Source organism: Anser brachyrhynchus, assembly GCF_964034855.1.
Source record: "Anser brachyrhynchus genome assembly, chromosome: 12".
NCBI lineage: Eukaryota > Metazoa > Chordata > Aves > Anseriformes > Anatidae > Anser > Anser brachyrhynchus.
In genome coordinates, this window is record NC_137707.1 from 6,842,040 (window position 1) to 6,863,827 (window position 21,788).

At 36.8% G+C, this 21,788-nt stretch overlaps 1 protein-coding gene across 1 annotated transcript in view; it reads right to left on the minus strand.

Annotated features, from left to right (window-relative positions):
- Nucleotides 1–279: 279 nt before the first annotated feature.
- Nucleotides 280–21,788, minus strand: part of VAT1L (vesicle amine transport 1 like) — a 53,968-nt gene continuing 32,459 nt past the window's right edge. Inside the window, exons 8-9 of the mRNA XM_080552303.1 lie at nt 5,374–5,457; nt 280–3,316 (exon numbers count right to left, since the gene is read on the minus strand). Coding sequence (XP_080408429.1) covers nt 3,218–3,316; nt 5,374–5,457 — 183 coding nt within the window. The 3' untranslated portion in view covers nt 280–3,217. The remainder of the gene's footprint in view (nt 3,317–5,373; nt 5,458–21,788) is intronic.

Below are 21,788 nucleotides of genomic sequence, written 5' to 3' on the forward strand. Positions count from 1 at the left end.
TCTTCACTGAACACTTCATGAATGGTGCCTATATAATGTTTTGAAGTTTTTAGATTGTAACATTTAATATTTTATACTAAATTGTTAATGTTCTGTAAAGTAGCACACTCAGCCATTTTAATAACCTTGATGTATTCTGTAATAAAGAAAAATAAATCTTTGTTTATCCCTCAGTGACCAAAACAGAAAATGAAACCTCAGATTTTCCTCTTAACCAATTCCAAGTCAGTTCCCTAATGCGAACATTGTATTATAATAAAACATGTAAGCCACGGATAATGCTATGCTCGATATTTTATTTATATTTTTATGTAAACATAATTTGCTTTGTAGGCACAATATAACAAAAGCTCTAAAGCAACAAATACAGTTAAACAGTGTTTCAGTTCACTTCAATCAGGCTTAAGTTAAAGAGAAGCTTTCACAGTTCCTTTAAGGCAAATTGAGAAATACTTTGTTTCACTTGAAGAAACTATCCAATTGTCTTAGAATTGTTTAAACAACAATGTTAGTAGTAAACACGAACCTTCATTTCTCTTGCAATAAGACTCGTTCAGTAACAATCATTCACCATCATTTTGTATAGCATGCCCTCTACCGCTTCAAACCTGTTTGTGGTACTCTAGTATTTAGGGCTTGTGGGCCAAATTCTGCTAGCTTCCAGAATAAGTACCTGAAAACTTTCCATTCATTTCAGTAGTAACCTTCATATACACCCTATTAACACCAGGAAAACACAGAGTAGAGTTTAGCTTAGTGATTGTAATACTGATCTGTGTAGTGCTTAGGTAGATCTCGAAGTACTCCTTTGTACTCACTGCAATTACCTGACATTCTGCTGATCAGAAAATGGCCCTAAAATTGGTATGAATTAGCATGAAGAGTATTTTTGCCTTGCTAACAAAACCAGAAAGAAATAGCCAAAATGATTTCATTTGATTGTTGTCCCTATGATGTCTGTGGCCATGACCACCCATCTCTATATATCTTGAAGGGAAATTTAACTGTAGAGCCAACCATACTGTGGTTTATAACAGAAGAATGGATTTGCTATTCTGCTTGCCCTACTAATTTAAGGCCTTGAGAATGCCACTTTACTGCCAGCTCAAAGGTCACCAGCAATATTGCTCACTTTGGCGTCAAATCAAAGCTCCTAGTTATGTTAAGGTTTGTTGCAGGACAACATCATTACACTAACTACAAAACAAAATTGGGCATGTTTCCTACTGTTGTCAGCTTATGAATTGTGAAAACTTAATGGCCTTTCTTAAAAGCTCAGTTGGCAATCCCAAAACATGGAAAACTCTCATTGAATATATATATTTTCTGTGTATAGAGTTCCTGTTTGGGTCTGATATGGCACTGGAAGTGTAGATAAGTCCAACATGAAAAGAAAATCAACTATAATGAAGTTCTGCATCAACATCTATAGAAATCTGTTTTTTTTTTTAACTAATATTTCGACAAAAGCTTTTTTGACATTTTTCTCCAGAGTTATTTCTTCTTGTTATTTTTGAATTTGTTTAACTCAAGGGAAACTTATTCAGAATGACCGTTCTGCACAATTATCTAGTATTAGAACAGCAACTTCATGAGCACAGTGTAAGGAGATGGACATTAATACTCAGGCAGCAAATATTAAACAAACGAAAAACAAAACAGAACCAGAGAGAGTCCCCTAAAACCACACATAAAAGTCATCCAGACTCACAATTCCTTTCACATTGAGAAAAGCCTGAGAAGCTCTCCAACTTCTCTTTTCTAATTATTTTTATACTTCTATCACTATTAGATACTTGTAGATTTAGGTGAACTAGCCATGCTTGGAGAAATACTTAGTTTTGCTAAAAATATATTAATTCAAAGATACATGGCATTATACAAGGTCTCTGGTGTTCTTTTAGCATTTCTACTGAAGGTGGTTGCAGTCATTTTAAAATAATTATTTTAACAAGACCATTGAGGACCTGAGTAGCTGCTGCTTGGATAGGTGAAAGACAAGGAAAAATATTTACTTTTGTCATGTATAGACATAGTTTCCACTAGTGGGAGGTAGATAGACTAGCTGGTCGTTGAACACTTGATCCTTCAAATAATCACAGACATAACTGTACATATGGAGCAGAGCTTTTAATGGAATTATTCACCTAGATAAAGTTACCCTGTGCATAATTTCTGATGGGATTAAGGTGTACAAGTAATTTTTTAAAGGGTTAACTGCTGTAAGAGTTCAGCTCTAGCTCGACAGTTGATCAATACATACTGATTTCAGAGCAGTAAACTCTGCCAATAAATTTCTTTCCACATACTGAACAGTGATCCTTACTGATAGGATTTAAAAATGTAATTTAAAAATATTTTGGATTTTAAACACAGATGAGTCAATGTGTCCTAAGCAGAAGATGTTGTTGAACTGTCAGTAACAACGCTAATTGTTCAGGGTCTAAAAAGAGCGCCTCCCTGACCTTTCGTTGCCTAGAACATATGGGGCGATAACTCAGGAGATCAACAGAAAAGCAAGGTAGCTGGCACTTTGAATGAAGTGTTTACTGCTGCTGACGATTAACATGATTATACAATACTAATCAAAGTCTCTCAATTAATGATTTCTTGCACGATTTCAGATTCCACAATTCTAAACGAGGTATTTTTGAAAATGAAGATAGGATTGCTTATAAGATGAGGAAGCATGATAAAGGAAAATAACCTCATCTTTTTTTTTTGCAACTTTTATCTGTGGTTCATAAAAGGAAAACTATTTTAACACTGAAAATCCACAAACTTAAAATCCTCTCTCCATTTAGAAGAATTTTCCAGACAGCAAGTGGGGGATTTTTGTTGTTACTGTGGTTGTTAACTTGCAAAAAAAACCCACCCGCCCCCCTCAAATAACTTTATGCAAAATGTTGGAATCTGCATGAGAAAGATGCCCATCTAAAATTACACAGTATATTAATGAGGCTTTTAAACTGAAACAAAAATCCATGGGACTCCTACAGGGAAAGTGGGTATTACACAGGAATGTCATAATACTGCACTGGATGAGAATGGCACTTGAGTTCAAAACAACAATGATCAACAGCTCATAGCTCAGCTGACTGCAGACAAATACAACACACACTGTACTACAGCATTTGTTCACTGATGCACAGAATAGATTTCCCAGTCTCGTTCCCTTCTACTTAAACAATCTTTCTGCGTCCATCACCTCTGGCTGCTACTGGATGAATGGCATGCGCTCTTTATTCTCATTGTCCCCTTCGTGATCTTCCTCCTCTTCTCCAGCCTCACTCGTCTCTGTGCTGTCATTGGCCATCTGAAGGATGAAAGATGAAGAAAATCAGAGCATCTATCACATTGCTTTATCCTATCTTATTTCAGTTTGATTCACCTGAAAAAGTGACTTTAAAAATGAAAGAAGACAGGGATGCAACAATAAAACAAACGTTCTGTCTGGGCAAAACTGTTGTAGGCACTGTATTGCTTTCAGCTCAAATTTTAAACTGTTATCTCATGGATTACAGCTATATTATGTAACCAAAAGCTGTTTTTTAGGACAATTGTACAAGTGAACTTTGATCTGCATACCTGTAGCAAAATAGTATTAAGGCTCTCAAAAAGAAAATTCAACTGTGTAGGAAGTCCACAAAATGCACGGAACCCCTGTTTCACAAATCCTTCTGCGCTTGCTCTTTCAGAAATAGGTACTATGGTTCTTTAATGAAGCTCATGGATGGGATCTGGTCCCACATGAGGCATGGTGTCATGAAAACTAACTAACTAACTAAACTAACTAACAGCAACTGCTTAATACAAAAAATAATGACTTAAAAACTTTAAGGCAGGGGATATGCAGATACTGGGAGAATCTACCTGACTATTGACATAGCGCATAGCTTGGATACATGAGTGAGGAGAAACTGCATTTCCTTATTTGATTGAAGATGCCTGTACAAGTGGTAGGAAACTGCAGAAATTAGTAGTTCATGACAGCATATAAGGAGAACATCATATTTTTTTATACGAGAATATCTATTACAAGCTGTGTAAAGGTGCAAGACCCTCTTGTACTTCACCTCATCAGTTTGACTTTTATCTGGTGGCACAAGAAGAGTCTGGTTTACTAGACAGGTGATGGTTACACACTAACATTATCTGTTAGGACACAAGAAGATTCTTGTATTACCCTACAACTATTTCACAACCATTAAATTTATTTTTTAATGAGAAATGCAGTCAAATTGTACCTTCTCTGTTTCATTGCTACTAGCCTTTGCTGGAAATAAAAATAAAAATCTCAAAGACAACCTGATTTTAATAGAAAAAAAGCAATGCTCTGAACTTACCCATATCTTTAATTAACACCCTTTCATGGAAGTGTAACAGATTTGTTCTCACCTTCTAACCAATGGCTACTGTGAACGTACAATAATAAGAGGACAGACGGAATGAATGTATTAATGTTGTGTTAGGGATTCTCTTTACAGTTTTAAGGTGCAACTGAGCCACAAAATAATGCCTAACTTTCATATGTGAGGTCCCCAAAGCATTCCTCTTCCTTGCAGGGATCTTGTAGGGGATTTGGGGCCAATTTCAGAGTAAAAGTGAGCAAGAGCTTAACTGTAATTCCAGGTTCTTTTCTGTTCTTTCAGAACAGGAGATATTTCAGGTCTGAAAGCAAACTTCATACTTCAGTGTCCATTTGAAGTCAATTTTTCATTACCTTTTTTACTGTTTTTTTTCCACATCATCAGCCAAGACTTAGGCGTGGGCATGTCTTTCCTTCACAATAGCTCTCTGTAATATTTCACTAACATGTCAAACGCTCCAAAAGCAGTGGAACAGAGCTCCATCACAACTATCCTGCTTCAGAACACTTCCAAAAGAAAGTGTTTAGGTATTATACTTCATAAACTGTCAGAGAAGTAAAAGAAATTCCTACCAAAGGTATTGCCTGACTTTTGTATGGCAATCAGAAAGCACTTCTATGTTCATACACTGAAGTAATATTGATTGTGTCTTTTTCTGTTCCATCTACTTATTAAGACAGGAATTTTGTGTTTCTTGAAACGTGTATTTGTTTTCTGTCACAGGGACAAAAATAGATGTGGTGGTTTTATCCTGATTTAAGACTTGCAGACACTTTCTCAGTGAGGCAGACAGCCATACTGCATAGAAAATTAACTGCTGGGACTGGAAGAATTACAACTTCATTTTACCTTGAGTTAAAAATATAAATTATTATTATTGGTTCTATTTAGGATTTAGAAGAAAACATTACACAAAAAAATTGTGAAGGATATTTCTCCAAAGGTCATTACCACACTTTACCTGGTGTGACTGTATGCCATGTATTTAGTGCTTTGCACTCACCAGGGGAGTGGGTGCTTTCTCCACATCCAGAATTAGTTTTCCTATATTACCTCGGTCATGGATTCTCTGCATAGCCTCCTTCACCTGAAAGAAAGATAACATATTGATAATTTACGGGTACACATTCATTGAAAAGACTGAATTCCATTCTTCCAAAGAGTATGTTTAATGCCACTCAATCAGCTGCTTTAACAAAATTAATATACAGTTATATGGTTTTTAATGAATTTTTAAGGCTTGATTTTTGTATTGTGTTTGCCAAAATGGGATGCAAGTCTTAATGATAGTTCCTGAATAGTGTAGTATGTAACTCAGGGAGTTAATCCTTACAGGGTTTGGTTAGATTATTTATTTTTTCTTTGCAGAATATTTGTGAAGAAATTTTACTTTCACTGAAAATATAAAATGTTTTTTTGAATTGACCTGTGATGGTCAATTAGTATCTTCTGTCTTCCTATAGAGAGAACGGCATGTCCAGGCAGTAGCTGTAATTAATGAAATATTTTGGTTATCATTGCATTAAGTGTGTATTTCTTACCTTTTTTTCCACCCACTTTTTTTTTTTTTCTAATAAGTAGTGTCTTACCAATACCACTAGACATTTAACAGCTGGCAGCAATTAGCACATGCGAGAAAGGAACAAAAACTTCTTTTTACTAATGCTCTGGAGAGGAACTTATTTTTACATGGGAAGTTTTAGAACTCGTGGGGGCTCAGTGTTGATGAACTGAAATTGTGTGTGTGTTTCTCACTATCATGGTGGGAAACCTCAGGAATTGAAAACGTACACATAAAGGCTGTTTCATATCCTCATCACATAATTTTTTGCTGGCATAACAGGATATGTTGAGACAAGAAAGAGTTTAATGTTAATAGGATCTGCCATCTGTGACATAGTTTTATTGAATATTTTAAGAAAAATGACATAGAAGTTTGAAAAAACGTGCTGACTTGGGAACATGTGGGTCTCACAATATACTTAAAAGCTTGAACTGGGGTCCAGGCACCCAAAATCATTATTGAATGTCCAATACAGAAAGTGGTGTGAGATGTTTAAAGATACTAAGCAAATATGGCTTTCAAGTTTCAATTAAATTTAATGGATGCTGGGCACAAAATGTCTCTACCATCTGTCAGCCTTATTTTAAGAGCTGGCTGCAGTGAACTCAATATTATAACCTTAATTTTGCCAAGTGGTTCACTCAATTAGTAAACACCAGACTTAAAAAGATCTATCAGAACAAAAGAAAAAATGCACTAAAAAAAAAAAAAAAGACTTTCTGACTTAGGACATAATTGTAAATTAACCTTGGAGAACCCTGTCCTATGAATCCTACTGGTTAAAAGGTTGACCTCTGAATGTAGACCACAAGATAACAATAACTTTTATTAAGTTACTTTACCGCATAAACAATACCTAACTATCCTATAAGAATTGTTCTGCAATATGGACAATATTCTTTCAAGAATATCCAAAAGAGACTCTGAAACAGCAGCAGGTATTTTTTTTTAAATAAATCTCATTAGTCAAATCAAGCTTTTAGGAGTCTACAGCATAGCACGAAAAACCCTCATGGATAAGACAAAATTGGAGAAATTGGCAAATACATTTGCCTATCTTTGAAATTTATTACCATAACATCATGTAGAAAGCAAAGCATGCAACATTTACTTTAATCTCTACCATATCACAGTTAGCAAGGCAAATCTCAGAAAATGTGCTTTCCCTGCATTTTTTGCGTGTACAGTATCAAGTTTAAGACTCTGGAGAAAGGTTCAGTTGTTTCCAGGACACTCATAAGTAGCTTGCAAATGCAAACAGCAGGCAGAGGAAAAGGGAACAATACGATTTTTAACCATAGTAGTGACTACAGGATCCAGATGAAACTATTAAAATATTTAAAAGGTTGAAGAGCTGATATAACATCTGTATACTTTAGTGTCATTTGCAACTCTCTTACCCTGTTAGTCAAATTTTGTACTAGTGCAACACCATAAGCTATTTCATAAAAGAGTCATTTTTCTGTTTTAAAGTTTACGGCTGCTAACAGTCCACTTATTCAACCATGACTGCAAGTACTTCTTTCCCCAATGTGCCTGAATATTAAAACCATTCCCTCTTCCACTACAGAGAAGAGAGAACATTAAAAAAACCTTCTTTACTAAGCAAGTATGGTTGAGGTTTAAGTTGTTCTACTTAGACTATAAAATCATTTGCTTTTCCAAGTGAACATTTAAGTGCTCAGCATAGTCTGCCTTTCCTGGAGTGCAGTATGGAGCTTGGGCTAAGTCTGTGTCTGAGTGTTTGCCCGTTACCAATGAGGATGGTGGATCACCCCTGCACTTCGGAAAATACTCCAGGTTTCATCAGTAGTACAGTGAGGCATGTGGTAGCCCTGAAATTTAATGGGAATTCACTGAAGTGACTGAGGTTTACTTCAAAAAAGGTATCCCTTCCAGTAGCAAGGATCAAAAAGGTTTCCTTCTTCTTATAGAAGCATGTCCCTACATTACTTTTCACCAATTGTTCTATATTGGTTGTTATTCACATTTGTCAGTTCAAATCAAAGTAAATGAATCAGACTTTTTCTAAATGGATGAGTTAATTCAATTTCTTATGCAGTCGCATCAGCAGAGGACTCAGATTGAAATAGTGCAAGGGAATGCTTATCAAATTTAAACAGTATCTATTGGAATAAAGGACAAAAACTCTGTTGTCCGATGAGTGTAACTCAATCCTTATAGCGTTTGTGTCTAAACTAATGCTGAACTACGGATTTAAGACTTGAGAGGCACCAACTACATACAATATGTATCGTAGAGCTCTGCACTGGAATCAGAACTGTTTTTACACATTAGTGGACAATTGGAAAATGCTTCCAACTTTGTGTTATTTATGTATGTAAAGAAAGTTGGCAAACCTATCACTGAAAAACAAGAAAAAAACATAATGCTGCACAGCCATGCACTGTTCCATGAATCAAACATAAACCCTCCTAGGCAGTAGTAGAGGAAAATGATTAATAGCAAAGGAGAAGTAAAAGGAATCCCAAGTTTGCCTTTTCCCTCAAATGCACTTTTGCATCAATACTACTTTAGGTTGACGTATTGTTTTTTTAAACATTCTCTAGAGCAGAATTAGCTTTCACTATCTGTTCAGTCTAATGGAAAATGATAATAAACACAGGAAGAGAAATTTTCTAACCCAGTTGGAAATAATTTGCATTTGCTTTAGGGAATATCCTTTTATAATTGAAGAAACAATTTTGAACAAGTGTGTTTCTCCCATCCCTTTCAGCTAAACAAATGGCACGGCCGTGGATATGTCCTCATTCGGGTATTTTTCAGCAATGACAATAAATCTGGAAATTAAGACCTATGCAATAATGAGGTCATCTGTAATACAAAAAAACACAGCCTAGACTGACTAAACTAATGTACCTCGAGGTCCTTTGCAACACATGCTTACCAGGCCCTGTAAGAAAATTCAAAATTCCTATTTGCTGTTAAACTCCCCAAGTGCTGCATGGTTTCCGAGTTCTATGAACCATCCTTCTGCTCCTTACTCATACCATTCTGCTGGACCCAGTATATACAGAATATACAGTATATAGAGCTTAACTGGGAATGTACAGAACCATTGCATTGTGTTAGCATTATAGGCAATTGAGCAGCGTTTCCATTTCTTAGCAAATTTTAATCTATTAACACATACCTGCACATTTAAAGAGATGTTATGCTCCTAATGCCCAAGCCGAATTCTTCAGAGAAGTCTTGATACAAACACAGGATAAAAACAACAAAGCTGGCAAAGAGAGCCTGCTGTGACAAAGCCAATTCATGTATATTTTCCTGAGGGGATATTATGGCTGGGATCTCAGAGCTTCTCTTGGATTAGAGCCATTTCTGTCCAACTGCATTGTGTACCACACTGAGAAGAGCAACAATTACTGCCAACAGACCTTGGTAGGAGAGGAAGGGCAGAAATGCCTTCATGTGACTGCTCAGAGAATGTTCTATATACAATCCATTTGCAAATTTGGCTCTGTTCAGCTCTGTAGTATAAGTTTTATCAACATTTTTAGTGAAGTTATATATTTATTTTAGGAAAACAAAATTGAGAATTGAAAGACACTGGTGAAGTAGAAGAAATGATATTCTTTTAACTCCTTGAGGTTTAACCCAGTTTATTGCTCAAACTGCTAGCTACAGGATCACAATTTCATCTTTGCAGGCTTCTTCCTTAACCTTTCACTCCAGCATGTTTACTGGATCGTGGCAGAGGATTGTGTACTTTCTTTTCTTGGGCCTCTCTACTGACAGTAGGTTTCCCTGAAATATATGACATGATTTCTACTTACAGCAAAGAAATCCTTTCCTCTTTTTGGTAAATTAGGCCATAGTATGGAAGGCTAAAGAATCTTATGCCAAAGATACAAATTTCATCCAAGCCACAAGAGTAGTTCAATCATCTCTGTAATCTACCCTGCTCACCAATCGTTCTACCCTCTATATCACCGTATGTTGTAAACAAGGTGACCAGTACCCAAAAAAAGGGTACGTCCCTCACTTCCAGATGGGCACAGCATCAATTTAGTCTATGATCTACAACCGTAATTTTTCCCTCTCATTAGTTCCACACCTTTAGGTTCAATATCGCTGTTTATTTCCACACACCATCTCAAAGAACCACCTTTTGTCCTCTGTTCATACATTGAAAATGTACAAACCTTCCAGCATGTCATGACTGTTCCACTCTAGCCCTGAAATAGTGCCTTCATCCATTGAAATCCATTACTTTAACCGCCCACATATTTTTTCCTGTACTGCGTTTACACATAGGAGATTGTCCAGCAAAGACATCTACAAAGATGCTGCTTTAGTGATTCTGAATAGTAATCCTCAAATTGGCAGTGTCACTACCCCCTTCAAACTCTTCCTAAATTTCTTTTGGTGGGCATATGGGAGGCTGAAACCAGCTGATGATTTGAGAAGCAGACCACAGATGCCATAGTCATTTGTTACCCCATGCTCCCGCACTTACTGGCTCTTGGACAGCTTCTGAAGGAGGGACTGTGTCTTCTTAGGGGTGTGCACCCCATGCCCACAGAGCCCCCACCTGCCCATAGCCCAGCATGCCAATCACAGCTGTACTATGCAGCAATAGGAACGGCACCGTACAACCATCTGTCATTGTACAGCCAATTTCACAGATAAAGAAAAGAGGTGGAACAAACTATTTTGCAAAAGCATAATATCCTTATTCAGGGGCTCTCTTAATTCCGGTCTCCAAAGAATACTGCAAGAAAGGAGGGATCACACATACTGCCTGTGTAACCACCAGAAACAGAATCACATCTTTTCTCTGAGGTTGTCTGCTTTTGGTTTTGTTTGTTTAAAAACCAAACAACCTCTATTGTCAACTTTCAAGTTCATGACAAATAAAGAGCAATAACATAGGGGCCAAATACAAGAAATGCAGGAACTAGTGAAGAGATTTAGATAATTGTCTGAACATACACGCATATACTAGAACTTAAAACGAGAAGCCTTGGTTTTATACCCAGGAAAAGAGAAAAGAGATTATCTCAAGGAATCTTTCTAACATTCAGCAGTCCTTAATTTGGTACTGTTCTGCAGAATAGATCCAAAATATACTTTGAAGTGCTACTGTGAGTTTTGGTAGATGCTGGAGAGGAAAGCACACAAAGGAAATGGCAGCTAGTTTTGATATATTCTATGTATGGGAACAGATTTCACTCCCACTCCTTGAAATTACTGGTGTAATTTCCCTGACACCACTAGGTTGCACGTGCATGAGAAGGGCAGGTATTGGGAGAGGCTGAAAGTCTCAGCTGATAAAGGAATATTACCAGTGTTCAACAGGCTTTGATTCCCTGAACACGCATTCTGTAAATAAGTATCATCCTTCAAACATGTTTTTTGCATGGATCAGTACTTTGTGACCACTTCTCCGATCTCAGCAGAGAATGAACTTGCTGTTAGGAGAATTCAGAATTTTCCTTGTGAAAGTCAAGAGAGCTTCCTCTTAGTACTCTCACCCTACTCTCTTATGCAGCTAAAACAATAGGAAATTTAGCTTCTGCGGTACATCTGTGCAGGCTTGCTCTCTGACAGGGAGAAATGCTGCCTGCAAAAGCATTCCTTACCCCTAATTAATTCCTCTCTATCTCACTGTCGCGTGTCTGAGGAGCCTGCAACTGCATCATGTCTGCAAAATCACATGGACGGGATCTCCATGGTGATAGTGTCACACGGTGTGCAAACATCAGCTGGCTAGTCAAGGTTACTTTGGCAACCCAAGTGTCACAGGTAATGATCCAAATCTTGTTCAGATTTATGAAAGAATAATCTGAATTAAAAATGTGCCCATTTTTCATTTTAAGACTGGTTCTTTTCTGTTGCTGTTCATAAGAGCCACTATTTCAATGAGCCCAGAGCTATCTCCATTAGAATTACAAACACTAATATCAATAATATTTAAGCATCATTTGTATGCAGTAATGAAGAAAAAGATGCATGCTGCAGTCTGTTCTAGCTGAGCTACCCCATAAGCAAAGCTTTAATACTACAGCTTTCATTAGAGCCATAAGGCAAGATCATTTTTATTAGACTTACTGCTGTGGTCTATTATAAAGCTATGGTCTCTTTAATATGAACTGTGAGCTGCATTATAATTGCAGAAACTCTTCTCAGACCAGAAGAGTTTGCTTTCATGTCATTGGAATATAGGGCTTTTTTTCCTGAACACAGCAGTCCATCCAAAGAAAAACCGTATGTAGTTTGTGTCTTCTGGACTATGTTTGTTTAGCTTTGGTCTGTGGAAGGGAGGAAACCCAAGTAGCCAAGGACAATAGTTTTTTAGCTTTCCGGCCGCTCTGAGGCAGGTGAACTGGTTAGTATACTACTCCATGCAGATTTTACCAGTGTGTTAGGGCATGGAGTGCACAGAGGAAAAGTAAACCCCCCTTTTACGCTGCACTTGCCACAGCCCTGTTAATTGGCTCAGGCTAAGCCAAGGGGCCGAACAGGCTACCTGGATGCAGCCCCCCGGGGATGCACACATGGTGAGCAGTCACTGAGCTCCTCTGCACTAATCACTGTCTGCCTACTGCTCAAAGTGACATCTGTCAAAATTTAGTCCTATTGTTTTGCTGGCATATTTCCTCCTCCTCACTAATCTCAAAATGTCTCTCTCATGTTTATGCAACATGATAAAATAGTATTTCACTGGGAAAAATGCTGACCTTTTTAAGCTTCATTTTTTCTGTATTGGTTTGCAATACTTTCTCAGGTTAAGTCTTCTATACAAGCTTTTGAAGAAAAACTGTTTGGGTGCAATTACTGACAATTGCCCTGAGTTATTCAGACAAAAACATCCATTTGCTGGCAGGAATTATTTTATTTGGGGGTGAGTGGAATAACCTGTACAGACCACAGCACATTTTCACAGGAACAATCTGCATTCATGATAGGAATATTCTGCTTGCACCATAAGTCACAGAATCATGGAATCATTCAGGGTTGAAAAGACCTCTAAGATCATCTATCACAACATTTAACCTAGTACTAAAGCCCACCACCACACCATGCTGCTAAGTTCTACATCTACACGGGCAGCAGAACAGCCAGGAGAAGTGCTCAGCTAACCTAACTGCTGTGACAAAATCCTCTCGGAAACTTTGTGCCAATTAACCATTTGCATGGGAGCTGGGTACGTGGATGGCTGGAAAACCCACATCTGCAATTGGCCTGGACTGTCTTCTTTCCCGGGCAGATTCTCCTCTGTTACCTACAGCACTAATTCTAAAGAGACCTCTCAAATTCTTGTTGTTCTGCCTGGAGCTTGAGGGTGTGCAGCATCTCGCAAGACCGTTAGAATAATAATAAAAGTGTAATATTTACAGGATTTTGAATAGGCACCATTCCTGCCCATAGTGAACACAGTCAGTTTCTAACACAGAAATTGAGGACTGACCACACTCAGGAAGACACATCGATCTTAGGGTATTTGGGGCCCAATTCACATTGAAAAAACATGGGGAAAACAGAGATACAACCAAAAGTGTAAGAAGTTAGTATACTTAGCAATGCTGCTGACCTGGTAAGAGAACAGACACAGGAGGAAGATAACCTGGTCTGTTTCCTTGCAACAAAGCTAACAAGTCACATCATCCTGCTAGTATCCCTCTGAAACCAAAATTATTTTCATGACTAACCTGTTTTTTGCTGTTACACTGAACTTTTGCACTAATGGTTTTGCCTGTATACATGCAAATAGAAAGCCATTTTTTGATCCCTTTCATTCCTCCATTGCTATTCACAGCTGTACAGAGCAGCTCTGGCCTCTTCTCTATTCTGCTGCCTGTCAGCATGGAGAGACCTTTTCTCTGGAATACCTTTCAGCCTCACTGTATGTTGCCATGGCAGCAAGACTAAAACCAGACCCAAGATGAGAAAAATGTCAAAGGAATAAAAACTGACACTATAGGCAAATTCTGACTCTTCAAGTCCTCCCTCGGCTACTGAAGATTTCTATAACATTATACATTTTTTAGATGGAGAGCTACAGTTTTAGAACCGTACTGTTTTCAGTCTTTCCTTATTCCTATAAGCTCCTGCTGATGTCAATGAGTATCTGTTTTTGCCTCAGTGAAATTCAAAGAAAAAGAAATTTAAAGTCTTGTAATTACAAAATAACTGTGCCAAATCTTGCCAGCTTTTACTTATGAAGTCAACAGGAATAAAGCAGAAAATAGACAGAACCAACATCAGATTAAATATTCAGAACTACTAAACAGGGCCTAGATTATCAGTTTGGTGGGAGTTTTCTTACACAGTAAAGGAGAAAAGACCTTGAAATTTGATCCCCAAACACAGAGAATTCCTGCTATTTAGGACACCTCAGGGGGTATTCAGGACTTCAAGAGTTAAAGGCTACCCTGTTGGTTAAAAGTGAAGTACTGTAGAAAGGACATCTCTATAAGACTATGTGAAAAAGTAGTTTTATAAAAGACTATAGAAAAGCCTGCAGAATGAGAAGGCAAGCAAATACTGGTTTGAACTAACCCAGAGCAGCTTCTTTCATTATCACTTGTTATTAAGATATGCTTGAAGAAAAAGGAAATCTTTTTGCAATAGCAATTAATAGAGTAAAAAATTACCTTATTACTTTCAAATTCAAGGGTGGCTTCTCAAGGGTAGTGATTTGGTGAAAAAATCTCTAGAACATACTCTAGAAGAAAAGCCACATCTTGTGAATCAAGATGAAGCTTTTGGGATCCAGCAGCAGAATTTCTTTTAGAGCAGCAATAAAGGCAGAACTCCTGAACCCAAATCCAAACCCAAATCTGCAGCAGTCCATCTAGTCGATAGCAAAATACAGTCATATCAACTCCAGGATGAGATAAGCCACTCTGAAGATGAGCATGGTGTCGTGTGGAAGGGACACAGAACTGTTGTGATAAAGTTTAAAAGTTCCCCATACCCACCAGCCATTGATCCCTCCTACATCACACTTCTGGTTGCTGCTATATACCTGTGAGACTCCCAGCTGCTGCCTGACTCTTTGGGATTGCTGGCAGAAATTCAGGCAGCATGGTCCCAAATTTTACTAGGGAGATGGCTTTAAGCACATCGAAGCCCCACATAAAGGATTTTAGAACTGGTCAGCTTTATGGTCCCTTTCTCCATTCTGAGCAGTAACACATTTTATACTACGCTACAGACAACTGTGCGTACAGGGATGCCCCAGCCACTCCTGAACTTTGGGATATTCAAAAGTGAAGTGGTTCACATTCCACTCCAGCAAGAGTCTGGTTTGGTCTGCAGCAGCAGCAGCTCTTACACGGGAAAAGTCCTTTGGCTGCAAAGGAGCTTTGGCAGCTGCAGGCAAAAGAAGTAAACCCTTTGTATTTGGTTAAGATGCAGCAGTCCCCTGCCTAAACAGAATTCACAGATAAAGTTCGGTTTGGTGTATTCCTGTACTCCATCACAACATTTTCACAATTTATGGCATGAAATAATTTATGACATTCATTGCTAAGCAATTAAAAATAGATACGTTACTATTGATTATCAAGCTCTATCACATCAGTTTTTAAACCCTTGCCTAAGCCATGTAGCCTTGTGATCTCTGAAAAAATATTTGGAGGAAAACTGCACCAACCCACAAATATGCCTCATTTTTTCTCTTTCACATAAGCATGTTCTAAGAGTTAGAGAGTCATTAAACTCTCCCCCTCCACCACTCTCAGAAAATGCACCCTTAATTATAAGCATACCGCTTTGTGTATTGTCGTCTTTCTAATTATAATGCCTAGACTACAGAAGGTGAATGTTGTTGATTTCCTCTGCACAGCCTTGCAGCAGCAATCCCGTCTGCTTACTTCTCTGTGGGAATCTGGCAAACAGAGATCTCTCTTCACACACAAGTGAAAGATCAGAGACAGGCTTTCTGGAATTATATTGTTTCATAGCCATATGAGAACTCCCAAGTCTGAAATATTTCCAGAACCACAGCGTTTCACGTGGCCTGTCTAGACATCTGCAGAACACTCTCCAGAGACCGAAGAATCTTTTTCACCATATTCTGCACTGCCTCTGACAGCGAACTAGCTGCAAGGTGTTCCAAGTCAATGCATGTCTTACTCTGCCTCTGGGCAAATGGACACAAACATTGCCACTTTGGGAAAAAAAAAATCAGCTTGCAAATTATTATGTGATTCTTGAACATGTGCTAATTCTATCATTTTTGTACATGTACAGTTATACCAGAATATAACTGAAATATGAAGGACTAGGTTTTGCTGAAGAGACTTTCTGAGCAACACTTAGGACTGTCTCTTTTTTGTCCTGCAGTAATTAAGGATTGTTGACTACACATTGCTTTCTTCTACTTCTTGAACCTTGTACTAAGATACTGTCTCATGAAAACATATGCTGCTTCTCCTACTCTTCCCGAATGGGAGACGATTCTTTTTGGGAGTCAAGTGCAAAACCTGTTACCTGCATCGCTTCTGCCATTGTAACTTTTCATCGTATTTTATAAATATTTCAAGGGAGTTCTGTACGTTTACTCCTGAAGACCTTAATCCTCAGACCCTTCCTTTCTAACGTTGAGCATTATTTCACAACATGGGATGGTTAAAAAAAATAGAAATTTCTGTAGTACCTCTGTCTGCTTATCCAGAGGAAGTTTGAGTATTTGTTTATTACTGCTATAGAGATGAAATAGTGGTCGATTCCAGAACTATGGTATCAAATATTCCAAAACTTAGGAACTAAACTTACTGGTTACAAAATACAGCAGACATTCAGTCTTCTAGACAATAAAGATGTAATCAGTAAAATGCCTTGACACTATCATTTCCAAAGTCTGGGAAGCTTCATATACAAATCCACCAAGTAGGATCAGATTACAAGAGCACGTTAATTTTGTGTCAAAAAACAACTCTGCTTTTTCATAACAATGGATTCTCTCCAATAAAATCCATCCCCAGTCAGTAAGCCAATTATGTAGGTTCTTGAATTTCATCAAGGTAAATACCAAAGGTCTCTGAAGATCCAAATGAGAAAATATTTCTCCTTTGTTTTCTTGTTTAAATTTTTTTGGTTTCAGAAAGTAGTACCATGAGAATTGCAAATCCAATTACTCATAAGTCATTGTCATATTTTTCCATTATTCAAGGAGCTCTCTAAGCCAGATCTGACCATTGTGTGCTGCTCCGTATCTTCATTAAAATTCTACTTAAGTAAAACCAAAAACCACAGATACATTAAATTGTAATATAGTTGTAATGTTAGACAGTATGACTCATGCTTATCCTTAGTTTGAGCTATATCAGTTTACAGTAAGATTGAAATCATTCATCTAGGTAAGATGAAAGATATTTGAGTTTATTTTGTTTACCAGTTGAGTTTTACAATGTATTTTTCAGTCCTATTTGCTTTATTAGTTGATATTTCTTTTGGCACAGTTAAAAATGTCTCCTTTGGAGACTATATTAAAGGTAACTCTGCATAAGTATTGTACCAACATGACTGATATAAAAATTGATTTAGCTTACAAGTTTAATGCCCATGTGTGAATGCTCATTCAGCTTTGCGTTACATTGACTGAAATCAAAATGCTATGTAATTCATAGCAAGGAAGCCAAAGCAGAAATGTTCATGTGATGCCACTGGTTCAGCTAAGACAGTTTCTAATCTAATTTAATTAAACTTGCATGTGTAGATGCACCATAATAATAATAATAAACTGTATAAAAATAATAAAAATGTATAAATAAAAATGTAATAATAATAATAATAATAATAATAAAAACTGTAGCTGTATACTAGCTACAGTTCAGGAAAATAGGCAAGAACTTCAAAAACACACATTTTGTTAGCTGTAGGATAGCACAGCCTTACCTGTAGGAACTCTTACAGTTATCCTGGATGCTACTCGAATTGAAAAAAAAAAAAAAAAAAACTTTTTTTTTTTTTTTTACTTCCACTAAAGAACTGAAAAGTTATGCCCATTCTCCTCAGGAAAGTTTAAGATCTTTAAGATATTTACCCAGGTTGTAACCATAACATATAATAGAGTAAAATTCAGATTCTTCTAAAGATTGGTGGGTTTTTGGCGATGGTAGGGAATTCACTTTTTTATACTAAACTGTACTTTATTATACTAAACCAAATGGTCATAAACAAATATTTGGAGTTGCCTGTGATAACCTGAGGCCTAATTTCTTACATATATGGTCTACATTTTCAAATGCATGCACTTTAATGCCAAATTCAGAAACTGAACATTGATACTCAAACCAGCATATTCAGTAAAATCAGAACAGCTGAAAGTCAGTTGCTCAATTGACTATCTTATATTATGCTGCTTCATTTTAGTACGATTTTCTTTAAGTCAGTGAGCATAACATATGGATTTGCCCTACAAAATATCTTTATGTTCAATCACTCACAGCAAGCTATTTATATGGAAACCTTTTAGTATCAACTCAACATCTGCTTTGCTGCCTTGGTGTTAATTTATATCATTATCTGTCGTGAGCAATAATATCATTATGAAACTGCAATACCAAATAAAACTCTCAATTATAACATTAGCATTGGATTATATTATTCTAAGAGATGTCTTTAAGCCCAAGAGTAATGTTGCTTTTAAAACTTGTCCTTGTTTAAAATGACTGAAAAGAATTTATGAGCCATTTTCATTAGGTGAGAACGTTCATCTTGATTAATGATTGTTGTTCGCTAACATAAAGTTATTTAAAAATTTGGTTTTGCTGACGGAAATAATTTTTCTTTAGCTACTATTACACAGATACAATAATAAACAGATCCTAGAAGAAAAACTAGAATGTTCCCTTTAGAAAGATATTTCTAAAACCAAAAATACCTAATTCATTTCTATTACTCACATTTTGTATGTCTACTGACAGTTAAACATCCTCTAATACAGCTAAAAGCTTATGTTTACCTTATCTCTTTATAGGCCAAGCATCCAAATAATAATAATAATAATAAAGAACAAAATCAGAAAAATGTGAGCTAAAATATACTGAAATGCAGAAAGCATATTATCTACTGATGTTTCTCACCGTAGTAATTTTGCAGTCTCACAAATCGTTTCATTCTCTTCTGCTCTATTTATCTTTTTGGTCACTATCAGCCATGGAAAATGGCCACAGGGACCACTGCTGGCAACAAAGCATCTTTCAGACAAAGTGGACTAGTACATTTAAATATAAGGAGGTATTTTTATTCTTATCTCCCACTCCCTATTGAGTCTTTTTTATCTATCCTTGGATAGCTTTCTAGGCATTCTTTAATCAATGAAGTATTAGACTTGTAGATTATAGGAAAATAAAAAACAAACAAAAAACCTAGTCTGATCTACTGCAAATCAGAGGCCCAAACCTCATAAGAAATCACCAGGGATTCTCTTCCTAGTCTGAAAATGGGAAGGTTTCAAAGGCAAGGGGAGACTGAATTATTTGTATTTTATGTTGTGCCACTCAATGATGACATCTCTCAGCTCTCTCAACGTTACCAACTAGACTTCAGTATTTCTAACTCATTTTTTGTTGTTTTGTTTTTAAAAAAATCCTTATCACCTGGGAAAATAGACTTTTCAAAAATTTGAACAGAGACCAAAAAGTTTCTAAGAGAATGAAAACAATCACTAACAAACCTTCACACAAACATCAGATTGCTCCTTCATGATACTCTGGGAGAAAAGCTGAATTTCTCACAGCAGCAGTACATGCCAGTTCAACTTCAACAACTGAGAGCTTGCTTTCTGAACTAATTAACAAAGAAGTGTGAGTGGCATTTTCTGACACATAGAAAAATCCTAGGTTCCATTCATAGGCTTTGAGGCTTAAACTAAGCACACTAACAGTGTACAACACAAGAATGATATAGCATCTCAATGTGCCTTTGAAAACTTAGTGTCTAATATTTTTCCCTTTGGTACCTGCTTTTTACTTAGTTTTTCATCCATGGCATCCAACAGTCAGTTCTCTGAGTGACAGAAAACACTCACTGAGTTGGTATTACCAACTCTACAGAGCAGGAGATAAAGGAAACTTTCTATGAGATTCCATTTAAAATTATTTCTACTGGTGGATGTAATGTATTGGCATACATTTAATCAACCTTTTTGTAAGAGAAGGCAGGCAGATGTTTCATTGCCATTATTCAGTAGAAATAAAAGGGAATGGATTGCAGCACATGTTTAGATCGGGGTATAAAACATGCAGCTTTTGTTCTCTAATACTTCATAAATTAAAAATTCCAGAAATTGTTTTCAAATAGGAAAAAGCCTCCATGAAACCGTTTTCTTGACTCTTGAGAATAGCTTAAATTCTATGACACAGACAGTAAAAGTGAATTGTACAGCAAACATGCTTGAGTCAAATACTCAAGATAAATACAGAAGAAATAATACTCTTATCTCTCATAGTTCTGTCCTTGATGTCTAAATATATCCACTTTGCTTTGGTAAAACTCTCCCCCAGCTAGGACTCTCATTACTTCCTTGCAAGGGTACAGTATGTCAGTTTAATACACAGGGACTGTGTGCCAATTTATTACTTTAAAGCCAGCTAATGGATTTCAGTAAGCAGACTACTCTTGTAAAATATTGCTTCTTCACAATAATTAATCAGCCGCTTGCTCCATTTAACAGGTTTGTTCTTATTTTCTCAAATAAGTGACAAACTAGTTTAACCCGTATACAATCTCCTGTTTCTAATTTAATTAACTGGAAGCATGTGACTAGTTTATCTTTAATAGTGCACATTTTCTTCAGGGGAATCTATCAGTGCTTCCTATGTTATTTTCCTCTGAGTGCTTTTTTTTCCTCCCTCACATTATCCATCAGGAACTGAGTCTACATGTTGTTTTCCTTCGGCCTGCAGTTACAGCAAGCTATTATCTCTGTGGCACACAAGGGCAAATAGAAATGACAATCTGTCCTGACCCAAAAACACGTATCATGACTCACCACTGTACTTTCAATTTCCAGTGTCTCATGGCTTCTAGAAAAGTATTTTCGGCCTCTGTATCTCCATAACTAATTAATTCTTAGCACAGCACTTATCAGGTAGATTAGAAACGTGCTGTATCTGCGGGCTGTGTTTATGTTAATTGAAAGTGTTTTAGTCTCACACTAGTCTGATTCGGTGTTCAAATATTGCTGTTACAAAGGTTAGAACCTATGTTCATCAGAAATATTGCCAAAATGCTTTTCCATGTCTGGTACTTCATTCCGAAACATTAAGATCTGGTTTCCCTGCAACTAAAGAGCTGACTGAGATTTGGTAGAATTCTGGGATTGCAGCCCCAACAAATGCTTTGAATCACAAAGGCTCTCAGTGATGCTAAGACACAGCCCAGGGGCTTGGTTGTTAAGGGACATAACTGGAAATTAAAGAATTCAAGCTGATCTTTCCACTAACGTGCTACATGACATCAGAGAAATGAAGATATGCATCATGTATCTTTTGTTATCCATCTATTTAAAGAATAGTCTAGTATGAATATTCTCTGCATGCATAAAGCAACATTCTGAAGACTCTAGAAGGCAAAATTGCTTGTTTATACACACAGGTATTCAACTGGCAGGCTAGACAAAGCAAACAATTTCAGAAGCTCTAAAGAAAAAAAAAAAGAAAAGAAAGCAATGAACTAAAATAAATTACTTGTTTAATTAGATTCCATTCATGTAGCTTGAATTTCATGCAGTTTATGAATAATATATAGCAATTGAAAATAATTGACTTCTGCTTACATATTTAACTGACTCGACAAGTGAAGTATGAGTTTCCTAAAACAGCTCATTTACCCAACCTGATTTTGTGCTAATCACAGCTAATGTCATGTAT